This window comes from Ostrea edulis, chromosome 4 (assembly GCF_947568905.1).
Source record: "Ostrea edulis chromosome 4, xbOstEdul1.1, whole genome shotgun sequence".
NCBI classification, from domain to species: Eukaryota; Metazoa; Mollusca; class Bivalvia; order Ostreida; family Ostreidae; genus Ostrea; species Ostrea edulis.
This window is the reverse complement of record NC_079167.1, coordinates 36,602,744-36,622,896: the sequence shown is the minus strand read 5'-3', so window position 1 is coordinate 36,622,896 and position 20,153 is coordinate 36,602,744. Positions and strand designations below refer to the sequence as shown.

The window sequence follows — 20,153 nt, the reverse complement described above, 5'->3', positions numbered from 1 at the left end:
GATGGTCTACTGATGTTCAATGTCATGATTTCTGTCTTCTTGACATTGAAGTTCAATCCAATTTGTCCTGCATAATTTTGTAGTCTGTTGGTTTCCTCTTGTATGTGCTGATGCGTGTGAGAGAGCATGGCAATGTCATCGGCGAAGTCTAGATCTTCTAGTGTTGAGTGTATGCCCCATCTAATGCCTCTGTTAGAATTTGATGTTGTCTGACGCATTACCCAGTCAATGGCTATGATAAAAAGTGTTGATGACATAACACAGCCTTGACGGACGCCTGTTTTTACTTGAAAGTGTAGATCACTGTTACCAACTGTACACTTGAAATTGTTGTAGAAACTCTTAATTAGCTGGATAAGGTGTTGCGGCATTCCATAAGATCTAACAATCTTCCATAGGCTTTCTCTGTGGATACTATCGAATGCTTTCTCGAAGTCAACAAAATTGATGCAAAGTTTTCTTTGCCATTCATAACACTGTTGAATGGTATTGAGTAGTGTAAATGTTTGGTCTGTGCATCCTATACCTGGGCGAAAACCTGCTTGTTCGTTTCGCAATAAGTTGTCAATCGCATTTGATATTCGTTTAATGGCAGCTATAATTTCATATTTATTTGGTGGTTCTATGCTGATATCAAGATCTTCACCAGGCTCCTGGATTTCTGGTTCTTGAAGAGAAGCTCTGTTCAGTATTTCCTTAAAATGTTCTGTCCAGCGTATCTCTTGTTCTTTTTCTGATGTTAATAGTTTCCCTTGTTTGTCTTTGATAGGTACATTTGAGGATGTCTTGCTCTTACCACAAATAGTCTTTGTAATTTTGTATAGGTTGCCTTGTTCTCCTTTATTTGCTGCTTCCTCTGCTTTGATGCCAAAATATCCATGTATGATCTTTTATCTGTTTGGGTCATTTTCTTCACATCCCGTTGTATTTCACTATATTCAAGTTGTAACCTTTCTTTCAATCTAGATGATTTAGCCTCATTCATTTTTTAATTTTTTTCATATCTCTTCTTGCACTGATCTTTGCCCATGTGTCAGGTGTTATCCAGTCCTTGGTTTTCTGTTGTTGTCTAAAACCAATACATTTTTCACTGCTTTTTCTGTATATATCGGCCACTCTTTCCTATTTTTTAATCAATGGAGTCTCTTTTATCTAGTTTTGGTAGGTTTTGAAGTGCTTGAAATCTGTTTTTGACTTGGATGGAGAATTCATTCTTGACTCTGGTATCTTTGAGCCTATCAATATCGAAACGTCTAACTGTTTTTTGTACTTGCTTAGTCCCTCGAAGTTTGAGTTTGATAAGAGCAGTTACTAGATGGTGGTCACTCTCTATGTCAGCACCTATTTTGACTCTTACATCTAGCAGAGATCGTCTCCAGGTTCCGTTTATCATGCTGTGGTCTATCTGGTTCTTGACTCTATGGTTGGGAGAATACCAGGTAAGTTTATGGATGTCACGATGTGGAAAAAGGGTACCTCCTATGACATAGTTATTTGTGGTACAGAACTCTGCTAATCTTTCACCATTTTCGTTCATGTAGCCACAACCATGTTTTCCCATTGCTCTATCATAATGCATGTTGCTGGATCCAACTTTTGCATTCATGTCTCCCATAATAATTTTGATGTCATGTTGTGGTGTTCTGTCCAGTTCGTTCTGAATTTGTTCGTAAAATGCATCTTTAGACTCTTCGCTGCTATCGTTAGTTGGGGCATAACACTGGAACAACGTCATGTTGATTAGTTTTCCTTTAAATCTTGCAATAATCAATCTGCTGTTTACTGGTTTCCACTCCATCAATGTCTTTTCAATTCCTTTCTTCAAAATAAAGGCTACTCCTTCATGATGTTTTCCATCTTCTCTCCCAGAGTATAACACTGTCTCTCCTGTTGTTGTTCTTATCTTGTCAAATTCTGTCCATCTGCTTTCACTTATGCCTAAGATGTGTAGCTTGTAACGCTGCATTTCTGCTGTTATCTGTGCTACTTTCCCTGCAGCGTACATTGTTCTTACATTCCAAAAACCAATTCGGGTTTTTGTCTTGGCCGTGTTAAGGGCCTCCTTTGTCGTGTTGGTAGCTTCCTCATGGCTTTCACTACCATCAGTCATACTTGTTCCTATGTTGGCACTTGGAAGGTTCTCTTCCACAGTTATAGATAAGTTCCTCGTTGCTGTTTCTGTAACAATTATTTTCTTACAAGTCAGGGTTGTCAGCCCTGAGCTCAGCTCCCTAGACATGGAGGACCGGTGGTTTTCTGTCGGGGTTATTCCATCCCTTAGCCACAGATTCGAGATATCTGAAGGCACCAGAGACTCGCCTTACGCCACTGTCACTCAGCTACAAGTATTTCCAGGGCCACCAACGAGGAGGTGTGACATGTGATTTTGCTGGCAGAACCTATTTGAGACGGTAGGCATTTCTTGGTATTTAGCAAGAGAAGCCTTGTGGCGTCAGCAACTCTCACCGGGACCATAACCAGCACTTTTGACCCCCATATGCTGTTATTGTCGACCCCTTATCTTGTATAGTGAATTCAATTATCCTAGGCTAAAAAAAACACACAAAAACCCCAAAAACAAAACAAAACACCCACCCACCCACCAAAAAACCAACGTTATGTATGTATCCGGAATTTACATTGTGTTTGGTTCTGATGTTATAAATGTTCACTGCGTAGGAATATTGTTACTAGCGCCCTCGGGTGATAGCATATATATCGCAAGCTCTTTTACTATTTATTCGTAAAATAAGATATCTCTTTAAATAAGAGATATATCTCTTTACACTAGAGAGATACCTCTATTCTGTTGTAGAGGTATTTCTGAAGGTTAGAGAGAAATCCTTTTACGCAAGGGAAATATCTCTTTAAACAAGAGATATCTCTTTAACTCTCTTTACGCTTGGGAGATATCTCTTTCTCTTTGAGAGATATCTCTTAAAGCTAAAAATAAAAGAGATATTTCTCTAAATGAGAGATATCTTTTTATTAAGAGAGGTATCTCTTAAAATTGAGAGATATCTCTCATTTAAAAGAGATATCTCTTTAAAATAAGAGATATCTCTATTTAAAGATATCTTATTTTTCGAATAAATAGTAAAAGGTTTTGCCATACAGATACGTTAGTGTTTTTGCAGCTAATGCGCATGCTTCGGTGCCATAGTGCGGCATTCTGGGAGTTATATAGAGCAGAAGTCTCGAGAATTATTTCACATTTAAATCCCCGATAATTATAGCTTTTTTCACGAGTAATAAAAATGTGCCAAAAAACAAGAATTTTCAGGTATAGCTATGAAAGGTGAAGATAACGAACAGTGGTCAATCTCATTACTCCTATAAGCAATACAAAATAGATATTTTACAGACTAATTGTATAGTATGTACGTGTTCCACGTAATGATATTTTTACAAGTAGCCTAAAATACCTTCATTTGTTTTACATTGATGAAGCTTATACTTGTATATAATTAACTACAAAATTAGCAATGATGAATGGACTAGTCTTCATTCGCAGAACAACTAACAGAATACACAAAGATCAATCGATATAGCCTCGACGAAAAATAAATTCTTAATAGAACAGCAGACTATACACAATGCACGTGTATCGGCCTTCACTAAAAATAACCTTTTCTCTCATTCTCTACCATCGACTCGTACATTCTGAGAGAACTCTGCATGCATGGGATATTGTTCTTTTCCATGATGATGCGCTGGAAAACAGGTTCCGTAAAGTCACGTGTTAAAAATTCTACTAAGTGATTTAGATGTACTATGATAAAAAAAAATCCACAGTTAATTAAACATTTCTTATACCCTCTACTTGCATAGAAGATATCATAATAGATATGGCGCTAGCACTCCAAACACTGATCCTCCTAAATTATTCTTTCAACATTGTCAGTTGGAGTATGTGCCAGTGCACAGACATCTTGGATTGTTTGTTTCAAGCGATATGGGTTGGTCTCATTATATATAAATACAATAACAAGTACGGCTTACAAAAAACTAGGATTTCTTAAAAAACTAAAATTTACATTAGGAAGAGACATTCTTTTCAAAATGTATACTACTTTCATAAGACCAGCTTTAGAATATGCGTCTGATGTTTGGGATGGATGTACTTCATCCGATAGTGATATGCTAGAAAAAGTCCAATTATGTGCAGCGCGAATTATTACTGGCCTTCCTATACTAGAGTCTAGAGATTCTTTGTATTTAGAAACTGGTTTAGAACCTCTGTCTTTTAGAAGAGCAACCGCTAAACTAATTACTATGTACAAAATTCATAATAATGAGGTTCCGCAGTATCTAAAAGAAACAATACCTAATAAAACAAACAAAAAGTCCACGTACAATCTCCGTAATGGAGACAACTATACAGTACCAAAATGTAGACTTGAACTTTATAAAAAAATCATTCGTTCCAGATGCTGTATCAATGTGGAATTCTCTTAATATTGAATCAAGACAGGCTTCTTCAATTAAACAATTCCGTAAAAGTACATGTATTAGCTCTAATAATATCAATAATTCTAAACCACCTACATACTTTTCATATGGTTCTCGTTTCCTGAATATAATTCATACCAAACTAAGACATGCATGTGTTCTGAATTATGATCTGTATAGACGCAATATTGTTGATACCCCGTTGTGTTAATGTGGCATGCGTGAAGATGCATACCACTTTTTCTTTACTTGTAATAAGTATTCAAATGCTAGATATAAATTAATGGATAGATTGCTAAGGTTAAATGATTTGGTAATAATTGATACACATGTACTACTTCGGGGTGATAATGTTTTATCTATTGAACTAAATAAATTTATTTTTTTCAAATGTTCAGACGTACATTCAAGAAACCAAAAGATTCAATTAATGCTATATTGTACTACTACTTATAGAATATACCTATATGTACCATTATTGTATGAACTATTTACTGTATATTAAATGACAATTGTGTGCTATTCTATTTTTATAAGGAGAAGAACTCGTAAGTTGCAAGAACTTGTTTCTAATCCTTTTGTATATGGTATATACAATAAAATATGTTCAAAACAAAACAAAAAGGCTGCTTTGTGTGTTATACATTCGTATTAGAAGATAGCATTATAGCTGGACCTACCAACCATACAACGCCCAACATTTTACTGTGTGTATGTATACATCACAGGCATTTGTTTCTGTAAATAAGTTATGACGTCTTTATACCAATAATGCAGACGTCATAACTTATTTACAGAAACAGGTGCCTGTGGTATACATGTACAGTGAATTGCTTTTAAAAGGAGAAGTAACACATCATTCATACTGGATTACTTCCCTTTGATTGCCTAGCGCGGTCGTTCAGTAGGTTAACGTATCGACTATTGGTCTGTAGATCGTAAGCTCGAGTCTAACAGGGACGGGGTTTATTTTGAATTTTTCCCCACATTACTTTTTTCTAAAACTGTATATTTTTGAGTGTTGGTAAAATGGGTAATAAAAACCGGGCCGAGTCACCTTCGTAACACGATTTCTTTAGTTTTCTTCGTTGATATGTCATTGTTTGTTTTGAAACTTACAGAATATATTTTTAATGATACATTTAGTCTTCGGTACAAAATTCAGCACATGATACAGATAAAGAATGCAATGATTGTATTAATTAAATTTGGTTGGTAAAATGGGTAGCGGGACCAGAACACACATTGTTGTATATTTTCTGTAAAATATGCACCTGCTGCTGAAAACCTTGCAGTATTTTAATTCACAGAGAGTTGAATTTGATACTGAATGCATTATTTGACCATTTCATTGCCTTTTATTTCACTTATCGGCGATTTTTCCAAAACCGGGCCAAGAGGAAACCGGATGCGGTTGACCCGGACCGGCGTTATTTATTCCGATTTAGTTGCTGATGTTTTTGATTAGCCTAATTAATCGCAATATTTTTAATTGTGAGATCAAAGTGAATCCATTCATAATTAGTAATATTGATGGAAATCTGAATTACGTTTAGTATGCGTCGAAGATGAAAGTAACCCTCATTTTATTCGGAATTTTAATATTCGGTCATGGTTACCCGTATTCGGTTTCCTTTTGACCCGGATTTTAATGAATCGTAAATATCAAAGATATAAGACTCACATAAGAGGTACTGCAGCATTTTGGTGATGAATTATCATGATATCTATCGAAATCATGTGTAGTTTCATTGTTGTGTCACATATATCAGTCGTAATTACAGAAAACTGTGTATTTTTTCTCGCTACCCATTTTACCAACCTGAAATAAAGAATCGTTGATATTTTCACAGTATTATATCGTAATTTTTGTAGCGAAGATCCAATGTATCATTCAGACTAGGATTAAGAAGTTTCACATCAAACAAAAATAAAGTAACGAAGAAAACTAAAAAAAAAAAAAAAAAAAAAAATTCGGATTACAAAGGTGACCCGGCCCGGTTTTTAGTACCCATTATACCAACTATCTAATTATTTTTAACTAAATAATTGAATTAACTTTGAAAATTTTCAATATCAAAATATCCTCTCCTTTCCATCCATATCAGATTACATTGAAATTTCATATTTTGGCGCCGAAAAACAGCCAACAAAGAAAGATGACTCTATATTGATATATGTTTTTAGTACGATGGATTCCCCAACGCTGACTGATAACATTCCCTTTCAGACAATATTAGCGGCCAAAGAAAATTTAGGAGAATCCGTCATACGAACTCCGCTCGTTCCTCTTAATGTCAATGTGCCAGGCAAAAAGGTAACTATACTGAAATAGATATCCACTGTTTATATATACATGTACATGTACGTAGAAGACCTTTTATTTCGATAGTTTCCAAGTGTGTAGGTGGGGACATTATTTAAGATGCAGCTTTGCAATACTTAACTGTGTCCATGACTTTAAACTATAAAAATGCTGATATCTAAGCGAGATTCATTTTTTAAAAGAATTAAGAAGGCTTGTCAGCTGACGATAATCAGCTCCTAGATCCGCTCCACTTAATTCGATTGTTTACTATGGAAAGCCAAAAGGTTTTTAATTCTCTCTCTTTTGAATACAAAATCCCTTCATTGTGAACAGCTCAATATATATCACCCTTATCTGAAACTTGTATATAGTAATGCACAATCAGCATATGCATACTCCGTGTCAAGATAAAATCTGTATTTTGAGATGTGTATAAATTTGTTATTTATAATGCGGTAATTATAAATGCTCTGTTTAGTACATGTACTTCAAGATACATAATCCCGTGGGGATCCGGGTTATAATAGGTCCTCGATCAGTACCCCTTGCTTGTCGTAAGAGCGACTAAATGGGGCGGTCCTTCGGATGAGACCGCAAAAACCGAGGTCCCGTGTCACGATAAAGATTTTTATATACATATTTAATCGAATTTTGCGTTTTATTTTATCTATAGAATACCGTAGTATTGATATCTTTATTAAAGTTTAACTTTAACATAATATTATGTATCTTGATTGATTGATTGAATATTGTTTAAAGTCCCGCTCGAGAATTTTTCACTCATATGGAGGCGTCACCATTGCCTGTGAAGGGCTCCAAAATTTATGCCTATGCTTGGCGCTTACGGCCTTTGGGCTGGGAGGGATGAATATATTTTCAATATTCTGACTTTCTTTCCTTAACGAGTCACGCGCTGATCACGTGACTGTCTTTTAACGCCCTAAAGCATGCTACTACACGGCCTCCAAAGCATTCTGCTTCGTTCCGTGCACGTTCATCTTTCCGTTCAAATTGTTCACCGTTCAATGCAGGCCGTTCTGCATTCCGTGCAAACTGTTTCGTGAACCAATCGTTCCGTACAAGATTAAGCCACACCCATGGCCATAGTTCGTACAGACCCTAAAGTAGAATATTACAGCCCGTGCAAAACGTGCAAGTCGTTTCGCTATGGATCTGAAGCAGGTGCATGGACGTTGTTAGAAATTCGAGCAAATATTATTTTCTCTAATGTGGACTTTCAACAGTTAAAATCTGCAAATAATCGGAACAAAATAGTGATACCAAGCCACCTGGCAGAGCAATATTCGATACATTCGCGGCCCTCGGAATCAATTTGATCTCCAGAGACTGATCAATATATCTCTCCTCTCGGTAGCTGTTTTTTTCCCCATTGTATATTGGAATAATTTGTCTTGTTACACTTGTCTCATCCTCACAAGTCGAGGTTTTTTTATTCATACCCTCAACACATCCTCATAAGTCAAGGTTTTGTGATTACGTACCCACCACACATGCTCACAAGTCAAGGTTTAGTGATTACGTACCCACCACACATCCTCACAAGTCAAGGTTTCGTGATTATACGTACCCTCCACACAAGTCAAGGTTTTGTGATTACGTACCCACCACACATCCTCACAAGTCAAGGTTTTGTGATTAAGTACCCTCCACACAAACCTTGCCTTGTGAGGATGTTTTGTACTGAGTGAATTGACTAATTTAAACACACATGGTCTATCATTTAAATTTATACTTTTCTGATATCTAAGTAAAATGGAAATTTCAAAATAAAGTGGAACTAAAGAATGATATATTCCTGCTAACTTCGATATTAACCTATGATAAGAAATTCTAAACTTAGTTATTTGTTTTCCATATTTGAAATTAATTGCTTTTGTGAAGTATGATTATAAACCAAATCCATTAATAACACATTGATAAAACTGCCCGTTAGAAGAATGCGATACCATAGAAAAGATGTTTTGCATCCTTTGTTGTATAATAATAGTATATAGAATCAAAATTATTTTGGTCGATATTATCCCATACGCAATACAATCCTAATTTTAAATAACTCTTCCTTAATGTTAAAAATTCAGCAATCATTTCATGAACTCATATCCTTACACATGTAACAGGCTTTCTAAACACAATTATCAGTTCTAATTATTTAAAAATTCTTAATGAATAATGGAATTAATGCGTGCTATACATTGAATTAGAAATATCTATCAGATGATAAATTGAGTACTTTAAACTAATTAAAAGAAACTTTTATACATATATGTAAATGAAGTACAAGCGAGAAAAAGAGCGGGTTTAGTTATACATGTATATCCTACTCTTGAGTATATACTTGTAAAGTCACAGTGCAACCTAGCTAACACCAGGAGGAAAATAGAGTCTTTCTAAACACATAAAAACTAGTTCAATCTAAATTTAAAAGGACTTTCATAAGTTGATAGACTATTAATCAAATGGTGAAGAGAGAATAACTTTTGAATGTTCAACATAGGTCGTAAATACCTCTCTGGATCCTACATTATCCTACAGTAATACTAAATGACCAGGCATAAAGTAGATTTTCCGGCGGGGAAACCAACTGAGGGGGGGGGGGGGGGGGGGGTCTACTCTATAACACCAGGGGCTTCATCTCGTGCCTTCACCAGAGCTTAGCCATGGACACACTGGAAGCATAACGGCGGACTCGTCAGACCCATTGCCTACAAGGATTAGTCCCTGAGGACTTATTCTAACCCGGATCCCCACAGCATTCATTATGTACAGTTTGTAAGGAAAATTGGGAAATGTATACATATCTATTGCAATTGGTTGTCGTCTGTCGTCGTCCGTCGTGCATTAACAATTGAACATTTTTAACTTCTTCTTAATAACTACCAGTCCAATTCTTTTCAAATTTGGTATGAGGCATCATTGGGACAAGGGGGACATATATTGTAAATTTCAGGACTCCAGCACCCCTGGGGCCCTAGGGGGAGGGCAATAACTGCCCAAAATTGACAAATTTTCAAAAATCTTCTTCTCAAGAACCACACACATGCAAGAAAAACTAAATGCATAGTGATGAAGAGCAGGAAGGCCTCTACCAAAATTGTAAATTTCATGATCCCCGGGGTAGGGGTTCTGACCCCAGGGTGGGGGCAAGCGTGGTATATAGTGTTAATGTGTAAAACATTTAAATAACATCTTCTTTAGTGCTATTGATACTAAATTGAAAGTACAGTAAAATATCTCGATCTCGAAGTCCGAGGGACTTCGAAAAAACTTCCAGATATCCGGGGATTCGAGATATCCAAAATCGATCTTGAGTATGTATTTTTTTCAAGGAGGATATTTGATGTTTCAAAGATGAATCATGTATTATTAAATGCATTATCATTATTGTGAGCATTACCTTCAAGCGCACTTCGGCGATTGTGTGCGTTTATCTAACCCAAATGTTAATGATATAGCGTGTATCATTCAAAACACTACCCCTGAAATCGGGCGTCTTAGTTCATAATTGGTGGTGAACTTTATGCATAATACTGGAAGGCTTCACTAATCACCCAAGCTGTTGAACCAATTATTGCGACCTGGGACTACTCGCAAAAGGCGAGCGTGGATTAGCGGTTAGTAATTATTATTGGTGTAATCGCGGGCGTGAATGTGTGACTTGACGACGTCAGGTATGGTAAGCAGAGCGGAAAATTGACTGCACTTCGAGATAAACCAGGTGAATTTAGGGCATGGGACCTTGAAAATACTTCGACATAAGCAGGGTATTCGAGATTATCGTGTTCGAAATATCAGAAGTTTATAAAATCATTTATATAGGGAAAACGGCCGGGACCGGCGGTCGACTTCGACTCAAGCAGGGTATTCGAGATAAACCATATTCGAGATACAGATATTTTACTGTAAATAGATATTTAGAAAGAACAGGTAGTCCTTTACCAAAATTGTAAATTTGATGATCCCAGGGGTAGGGGGTTTGGTATCAGGGTGGGGCCAAAATGGTCAGTTATTAAATGTGTGAACAATAAACATTTTTAACATCTTGATAACGATCATTCCAATTCTTTTCAAATTTGGTATGAAACATATTTGGAACAAGGGGAGCGTAAATTTCAGGATTCCTTCCCCCCCATGGCCTTAGGGGCGGGGCAAAAACTGTCCAAAATTGATAAATTTTCAAAAATCTTCTTCTCAAGAACCACACACATGCAAGAAAAACTAAATGCATAGTGATGTAGAGCAGGAAGGCCTCTACCAAAATTATAAATTTCATGATCCCCAGGGTAGGAGTTCTGACCCCAGGGTGGGGCCAAACTTGGTATATAGTGCTAAATGGATAGAGCAGGTAGTCTTTTACCAAAATTATAAATTTGATTTTCTCCAGAGTAAGGGTTCTGACCCCAGGGTGGGACCAAACTTAGTATATAGTACATGTATGTGTAAGTTTGCTGATACTGTATAAAATCTAAATGCATACTTAGGAATAGCAGAAAAGGATGTACAAAAATGGTGAATTTCATAACCCAGGGTTATGACTTTAGGATTAGTCATATCTTTTGATGTTTTAATGTAAATACACCTATTATTTAAAGCCTTTCATCAGTGTATGCACTTATGAGGGCAGTGAAGTTTTAAGAACACATTTTGTTTATACTGTTGCTGAACATTAGAATTTAGCTTAGATATTCAAAACAGGAATTTTTTTTCTAGATTTCATAGCCCATGGAATTTGTGATACTTTTTCACTAGTATTCAGGTGACCGATAAGGCCTGTGGGCCTCTTGTCTTTTTCTAGGATGATGTGTCTATACCTTTCGTTTTTTATTTCCATGTCTTTTCCGTAATTCTTAATTTGTTGAGCCATCTTGTTTCACTTGAGATAAAATTCACTTCTCTTCCCGTCTTTGTTTTATTTACGTATTTCCTTGTTATATTTTGCCATTGTACTTTTTCATGATGTTTCTCTGCATTCCACTTATTTTTGTTACAGTGGATATAGATGTACATAGAGCGCCCACTTATTTTTGTTACAATAGATATAAATGTACATAGAGCGCCCACTTATTTTTGTTACAATGGATATAAATGTACATAGAGCGCCCACTTATTTTTGTTACAATGGATATAAATGTACATAGAGCGCCCACTTATTTTTGTTACAATGGATATAAATGTACATAGAGCGCCCACTTATTTTTGTTACAGTGGATATAGATGTACATAGAGCGCCCACTCATTTTTGTTACAGTGGATATAGATATGTACATAGAGCGCCCACTTATTTTTGTTACAGTGGATATAGATACATGTATGTACATAGAGCGCCCACTTATTTTTGTTACAGTGGTTATAGATGTACATAGAGCGCCCACCTATTTTTATTACAGTGGTTATAGATGTACATAGAGCGCCCACGTGCTGTGAACTGGCTGTCCTTCTGTCTTTTACAATACATGTGTGTCAGCGCTCCTTTGCGCCCTTATTTTTCTTTTCACTTCTCTTTTTATTCAGAATATTTGTATTTGATAATATCGACTTTTTAAAAAAAAAACCACCTTATTAATTGTTGTCTATATTAATATATTATTTTCCAAGCCTCATCTCCAACCCAGGCCTCTGTGATCTTTCCTGTGTATCCAGTGACGTAATTCGTGTAGTAGTTTGTTATTTACTGACTCGCTACTTTCTACTATTTCCTCCAGGTCAGGACACCTGACAGCTGTTTTTAGTTGCTAACAGAATTCCCCGTCTGATTTGATCGCAGTTTTAAATCTTTTCTTGGATTTTGAGCTATACTGTGGCTTCTGCTACAGACAGTGATTGCTGTCTGCAGACCAGCTTGTTCCGGTGTCTCTCACTGAACCGTCTGTTGATTTAGATTTAGATGTAATCGATGGGATTTCGGTGCTATCTTCTGGTAATGATTGAGTCGTTCGGCATTTCAATTTCCCTCTCCAGTCTCAATCATAGTCTTCATTATCATAACCAACTTCTGCTTCCACTTCTAATGATCAGCATGTCCTATGGTTTGTGATGATTTGTGAAAATTCTAGTCTTTACTCTATATTCACTTTGGTCAATTTTTACTTCGCCATTTATTTTCAATGAATAAATGACAAATACATGTATATATTAGCTCAGTTACGGTGTTATGAATCTTTCCACATTGACTTTCAGTCTGAAGTTTGTCTTGGTTTCACGTTTCTGGTTTGTTCGGCACCCGAGTTCACTCAGATGTGTCCCCCACCCCTCTCTACTTTCTGGAATGTAAGTTAGTAACAGTTTTGTACAAGTGCTTCTGAATTCGGTAATTTTTTATGGTGAAACACGCTACCTGCATGGAGGATCGAGATTTGCTTTTGGGTTTCTCATGCCCTCAAGCGACAGTATTAACCTGGCGGATGAGTTCCATCTAACTACATGTATCATTCTGTCCAATATGAAACCAGATAGATAAAAGAAAGACGTTTTGTATAATTTCTAAGATCCACCAACTTCTTTATTGTCTGTAATTACATGTAGAATGAGTATAGTGTATATAAACATGTACATCCGTGTGTCCAAATGTTTGTAGCAAGTGTCAAAACTTTCTTTCAGTGTCTCCATCAAATAAATCCGTCATTCATTTTGATGAATGTCATTACAAGGTCCATCCATAGTCAAGTGCTAAAGATTATACGTGCAGATATAGAAAGTTCTGCAGTCTCTGTAAAACAAGTCACTACAGAAATTCCTTTGTCGGAAACCCACGGTTGATTACGCCCCGTTCCTCTCTCCATCACCCATGGGCCCATTCATTCCTACTCGCTTGTTCTCATAAATATTTAAAAAATGTCCAATCAAAGTAATCGTTATAGTGTATACCGAAATTGGGCTGAAAGCGTCTTGTTATAAGATAAGAAAACTTTATTTCAATTCGGCATGTATAAAACACAAATAACACAAGCTCTATAGAGCTTTTTACCGAATATAAAACATATACATCAACATTAAAATAATAAAACAACATGCAGCAATATTTAAGATTCATGCAATCTGGTATTTCATATAGATCCTAGCCGGAGATCAGGTGTTGATTGGACAAATTCGCTCAGGGTGTGCTATGAGCGCCCAATCAAATTACTCAATTAATTATTCATGAGAACGAGCGAGTAGGAATGAATAGACCCAAGGGTGATGAAGACTGGAACGAAGCGTAATCAACCGTGGGTTTCCGACGATGCAGAAATTCAGGAGTGTACTACATATACATAACAATGTTCGTGTTCGGTTAGATCAAGATATTGTGCTTCAGTTGTCTTTCAAAAAATATTTTCTTTTTCTATTATTGACAGGTATTCCTAAAGCTTGAAAATTTACAGCCTATTGGGTCCTTCAAAATCAGAGGGGCTGGTAATGCCTTGGCAAACCTTTCTCAAGATGAATTGAAGGATGGTGTGTATACCGCAAGCGCTGGAAATTTTGCTCAGGGTCTTGCTTGGAATGCCAGAAAAAGGGGAATCCCCTGTGATATAATTGTGCCCAATCATGCACCATTGACTAAATTAGAGGCAATCGAACGACTAGGTGGAAATAGTTTGAAAGTGCCTTTTGAAAAATGGTGGGAAGTTCTCCAAACTCACCATTACGACGGAATGAAAGGGAAATTCGTGCATCCCGTCTGTGACCCCGCAGTTATCGCTGGTAAGTTGGATTTTCAAAATAAATCTAACAATAAACGAAACAATCAATCGATGATATATTGAGCTTTTTAAACAGGTAATGGTACCATAGGGCTAGAAATTGTGGAGGACTTGCCTGATGTTGATGTCGTCATTTGTCCCTATGGTGGAGGCGGTCTCATTTCGGGGGTGGCATCTGCCGTGAGATCTCGCAGACCCAGAGCTCAAGTGTATGCATGCGAAGTAAATACAGCATCGCCTTTAAAGCTGTCGTTTGACTTGGGGAAGCCCTCCACCTGCGATTACACGGCAAGCTTTGTGGATGGAATGGGTGGCAAGTCGGTACTGGAAGCTATGTGGCCTCTCGTAAGTCACCTGGTGGATGACTCTTTGGTTGTGACGCTACAAGAAGTTGCGGATGCTGTAAAGCTGATTGCCGAACGGAATCACGTGATAGCAGAAGGTGCTGGTGCTGCAACTGTGGCTGCAGCAATGTCTCCAAAGTTTGCAAACAGACTTGGCGGGAATATCGTGTGCGTCATATCTGGCGGTAATATTGATACCAATAAATTGGTACAGGCATTGGAGGGTAAAATTCCGCAATGACAAACAGTACTCATTTTTAAAATTTTTATTATTCTAATGAAGCCGTTTTACATGAAGTAAATTACAATTATCACTAGAATTAATTTGGCACTGTTTGAGATTCTAGCCCTGAACCGTACATGACAAAATGCCCAGTAGTATAACATACAAAATTTCTGTACTTTATCCCCAAAAGATTAGAACAAAAAATGTCATGATGATGCTTCAGAAGCAATGATGCATGGTGTATATCTTATATGAAAATTCCTAAAGTAGCAGTAGTATGGAATATGTCATAAAATAAATTTTATAACTCAGAATATCTGAAAAAGTAAGTCAATGCACAAAATGTTTCATCATTATGAAAAAAGAAGAAGAGAGAAGTCTCATTGCATTTTGTCTAATTAATATTTTTGAATACAAAATTGATTAAAAATTGCAGTTAAACTACTTCCCATAATGTTTCACATAATACTTGGGTTGTCTGAATTTTGACTGGTTCTTAAATCTTCTCCCTAGATAAGTTTCCTTACATGTACAACAGTTCTAGCTACATGCACAACAGTTCTACTAGCTACATGTGCAACAGTTCTACTAGCTACATGTACTTACAATGTTACACACTGCTTTCCATGGTAAAACAAGTATGAATATTATAATATGTTTTCATCATTGGGTGCACATAATAGTGTGTACTTAGTCTAGTACAAAACAGTACAAGTGAAACACCTGTATCTACTGGGACCCGCTGACATTTTTCTCTGTGCATTAGTTTTTTTTAACAGATTTTTAATGAAATCTAGCACCAGATTAACTATTTACTACAAGTCTACTTCAAATATTAGATTTGCCTTTCTTCACTATGCATCCAACTCTGCTACAAAAGATGGAGTTTAGAAATATTGTAACACTTTATCCACCCATCAATGCATGGTCGTAGTTGCAGAACCTAAGGCTACCCTGTCAAGAACTTCTTAATCTAATGGTTATAGTCATCTAGTCAGTAACATTGTTATTTAACTAGTATTCAAGTGATGGAAACAACGTATTTGAAATATTTCCTGTCACTTTCAATCTCTGCGTCCGACTCTAACTGTACAAGTTCCTGAATACAGAGAGAATGTTGACGACGTATCTCAAACATGATCTCGTCATGTTCCTTATAGAACTGTCGAAGGCCAAACTGTGGATGAAAACAATGGTTATTAATTATACATTGTATATTTATATGATTTATGCATAATACAAATGTATTTACCTGATGTATACTAGTCCTAATTAAGTCATAATTGGGTGCTCAAACTGATTTTTCATTACACGGTCATGTAAAAGATTCCTGTATGTAAAAAAGTCTTTTTCAAAAATTTGTTAATCGATATTGAAAATAGTGATTATTTTTATTTCACAATTCTAGAATTATATAAAGATGTGTATAATGAATTTTGATGGTTTTATTAAAATTAAAAATAATCTATCAATAAAAAGACTATTTTTTATGTGATGTCGAAGCACTGTGTCAAAACTCTATCATGCTTTAAGATGTTACTGAAATTACACGGTTCAAACTGTGATGGGGTTCCAGTACATCAAATAAAAATCAAAAACAGTTTGACATAATCTGATTGAAATAAGATCTTTTATCTGCTCCATATAATCTTATCAGATTTGGGAGTGGATCAAATATCTTATTTTAATCAGATTGAATCAATTTTAGACCAGAACTTTAGATAGAAAATGTGAATTAGCTAAACCCAGAATATACCAAGGAACTCTTGTCTGACAAAAATAAATGAGCTGGTCTTGGAATCAGCTAGATTCACACATACAACCTATTATATTTTGTATTACAATTACAGTCTACTTTGGATATATTGAAATTCAGGAGACCAACCTTAATTGGTCATTTTATCCAAAGTTTTTAATATAACCGATGTTGAACTATATAAATAATGTTACTGGAGATCTATTTTTGGTTAAATATAACAGATAGTTCAATAAAGCGACTTCAGTATAAGTGGAGTAGACTGTAGTTATCATTTTGTCTTACCGTATCTACTGGCACAGGTGAATGGAGGAGCCTACAGTGAAATAAAAATAGCAAACATTTGTCTATCAATATTGCCTGTCCATTATATTTGTTGACAGATATTTCTGAGCATTGAAATGTTAGCTGGCTCGTGATAATGAGAGGCTATGCTTATCCAACTCTCTTGCATAATTAATATCACTAACCTCTCGGGAACAAGTGCCATGGTGTCTCTGTATGTTTGTCGGAATTTTTCAATCTCTGCTTGATACTTTACCATCATACAGTCACTGTCAAAGTTCCCAATACCTGTTTATTGGAGAATTACATCAAAGATTGAAATGATGCTGATCAGGTGATATTCTTGTATAAATTTTAAAGATCTTCATAAAAAGTGGAAGTCACAGTAACCTTTAATTAAATTTTCAAGATCTTCAATTTCTTTCCGTATCACAGCTGCTGTTCTCGGCTCCATTATTCTGTAGATTATAAATTTTACTGATGAAAACAAAGAACTGACTTAATATCTTTCTAAAGCCTACTGATTTTATGTTTCATATTCTATGATATCACGAAAATGTAGGTATTAACTTTAACCTCAATTAACTTGGTCCAGGGTTTTAGAATTACAAATGTATTGCACACTGCGTTATGACACTATTATTCCAAATATATATATACAGAGAGAGAGAGAGAGAGAGAGTTATTACCCATATTCATAACCATATGATGTTGACTCTGGTTTGGTGTGGCTGCAAGCCCATTCATCAACAGCAGGTTTCCTTTTCTACAAGATAGAAATGTCAAGTAACATTCAACTGATTTAATTCCTATTTTAAAAATAATATTGTTTGATTAAAACTTTTGTGTTCAATGAGAGAGAGAGCAATCATACAAGTAAATGACCCACAAGAATAAAACATTTATGTTACCGAGAATAAAAGAGTTGTAGAAAAATCATATTACAAACCTATTGGTTTTGAGTCCACACAAGCTCCCTCAGTGATAGAAATAATTGATCAGAAGCACCTATGGGTAACCGACGATATAGAAAAATAGATATTCCTGCAACTTTTTGTACTATGATTAAATGATAAACTTACCCATGTTGGATGACTGTATTTTTTCTTAACCTGAAATAGAAGATTTAATTTGCATTGAAGGTCAACATGTACAGCTCAAAGAAGAACATATATATAGAGTATATTGGATACTTAGTTGCTGGGTATGTGATCTTTATGAACTGTGATAAAGTACGTAGTAGAGTTAAGCTTACCACTGGTGGTTTGATTTTTTCTTTGTATGGCAGATCTTCTCCAGCTGATTGTGGCATGGGTACAATGGGTAAATCTTTGTAACTGTCAACACTGAGGGATGGAAGAAACACTAAGCATTGGGAGGGGTCAATTCCAAGCTCCTCTTTAGTGTAGCACTCGGACAGCCATGGCAGTATGGCATCTAGTGTTTCTGGTGCAGATCTGCAAGAGAAATTGCTAATGAATTATTATAGTATTTACTTGTGTTGGATAGGGAAATTCTACCTTATTGGGAACAAGATATTTGGCATCACCTCAGTAGAAATACCCAATCCCACATTTGTGGAATTGAAGGATTCTAACAATCTGGTAGATATCAATACCCCCGCCTAACATAGTCCAGACGTTACCTATTTTTCTTTCCTTCCTTATGAGAACTGTTTGATGAACTGTCGGCATCAGGCTAATTTGTAACTTGTTGTCTGCTTCGAGTGACTGACTGAATGCAACTCTTCCCCAAAAATCTGCTGATTTGTGGCCATATTATACACAACTGGTGTAATATTGTCCGTTTTCACTCTGGAACATTTTGCAGATGATGGTCGAATCTTTTCTCTCTTATTTGGTAAACTGTCCTCTTTCTCTGGTCGAACAGTAACATTTTCCCTGAAGTCTATCAAATTCCCTTCAATTTTGAAAGAGAATGGTCTATCATATCTGTGTTCATATTTTGAATTCTTCTTTTCTTGAAAATTATAGGATGGATATGGTGCATTATCACCAATATCTACAACCGGCACAGGCTTTCCTCCAACAGGAACAATTTGGTAATTTTGCTCTTCATAGTCATTTTTCAGTTCTTTGCTCAGTGTTTTTCTGACATGACTAGAATTTTCACTAGTTTGAGATTCAATGCTGTTGTATCTATTGTCAAGTTTCCAATTTCCCTCTATTCTACTTTTTGCGCTTTGTGCCCTGTTGAATTTTTTCACAGAGGTTGGGGGACGTTGAGATACTAATTTCAATTCCTGATCTTCGAGCTTAATTTCTTGGACAGGGTGCTTTGCACTTCTTTGAAAGAGTTTGTTTGTCTGAGTGCCCGGAAATAATTTACTCCGATTATGAAACTCCTCTCTTGTATAACATTGACGTGGATCTTTGACTGGATTAACTGTAATAACAATATCAAATTAAAAACGAACCTGTTACTTATATCGTATAATTGCATTTAACATCAGAATTGCTAAATCAAAGTTAGTAACTTCATGTAGGCCTATAAGCAAAACTAGTTTCATTTTATAGTTTGAGAAAATTTAAAAGATCTTGAGTCCCCCCCCCCCCCCCCCCCCCCAATGTATTCCATTTTAATTTTCAAAAAACAGTAAGAAAATGCCAAGTTTTCTTTGTACTTAAGTCACTGCATGGGATATGGAAAACGACTAGCTTCAGTAGCTTACACTGAAACCTATTTATACAAGATCTTTTATAGAATCCCTGTACGATACACAGCTGATACACACCTGTATAAGGGAAGTAAATGCATTTTAACGCATATTCCTCTAAGTATGTAACATATATTATAAAGGGCTATAAACATAAAATAATACATAAAATGTTTACAATCTTTCAAAACTCACAATTGACTGGATTTGTCATTTGCAGTTGGGGCATGGACATGTCCAATAGTTTAGTGGAAGCCATATTGTTTACATTAACCACCATTAAAAAAAAAAAAGACTGATGCAAAACTTCTTACTATTAGAAAAAAATTATAATACCATGTATTATAGTTGTGCTAAGCTTTAATTTAACGAATGATATTAATGATAAAATTTAGGACAATATGC

General features: G+C 35.9%; 2 protein-coding genes and 1 pseudogene across 2 annotated transcripts; 1 reads left to right on the top strand and 2 right to left on the bottom strand.

The window, feature by feature from the left end:
* Positions 1 to 1,129: 1,129 nt before the first annotated feature.
* Positions 1,130 to 2,239, bottom strand: LOC125668974 (craniofacial development protein 2-like). The gene has a single exon (XM_048903418.2). The coding sequence runs from the start codon at positions 2,237 to 2,239 to the stop codon at positions 1,130 to 1,132; it is 1,110 nt and encodes a 369-aa protein (XP_048759375.2).
* A 4,356-nt stretch (positions 2,240 to 6,595) lies between these two features.
* On the top strand, positions 6,596 to 16,527 carry LOC130054092 (L-threonine ammonia-lyase-like). Its single transcript, XM_056162513.1, has 3 exons — positions 6,596 to 6,769; positions 14,113 to 14,461; positions 14,537 to 16,527. Exons 1-3 carry the CDS (start codon positions 6,644 to 6,646, stop codon positions 15,043 to 15,045), a joined length of 984 nt encoding a protein of 327 aa, XP_056018488.1. The 5' UTR covers positions 6,596 to 6,643; the 3' UTR covers positions 15,046 to 16,527.
* On the bottom strand, positions 15,056 to 20,136 carry LOC125670576 (uncharacterized; annotated as a pseudogene).
* Between the last annotated feature and the right edge of the window lie 17 nt (positions 20,137 to 20,153).

Bases quoted from the DNA above. Each gene is read 5' to 3' on its own strand.
- LOC130054092 (XM_056162513.1), top strand. From the start codon at position 6,644: ATGGATTCCCCAACGCTGACTGATAACATTCCCTTTCAGACAATATTA. The intron at 6,770-14,112 runs GTAACTATACTG...TATTATTGACAG, and splicing joins TCAATGTGCCAGGCAAAAAG to GTATTCCTAAAGCTTGAAAA. The intron at 14,462-14,536 runs GTAAGTTGGATT...CTTTTTAAACAG, and splicing joins TGACCCCGCAGTTATCGCTG to GTAATGGTACCATAGGGCTA.
- LOC125668974 (XM_048903418.2), bottom strand. From the start codon at position 2,239: ATGTCTAGGGAGCTGAGCTCAGGGCTGACAACCCTGACTTGTAAGAAA.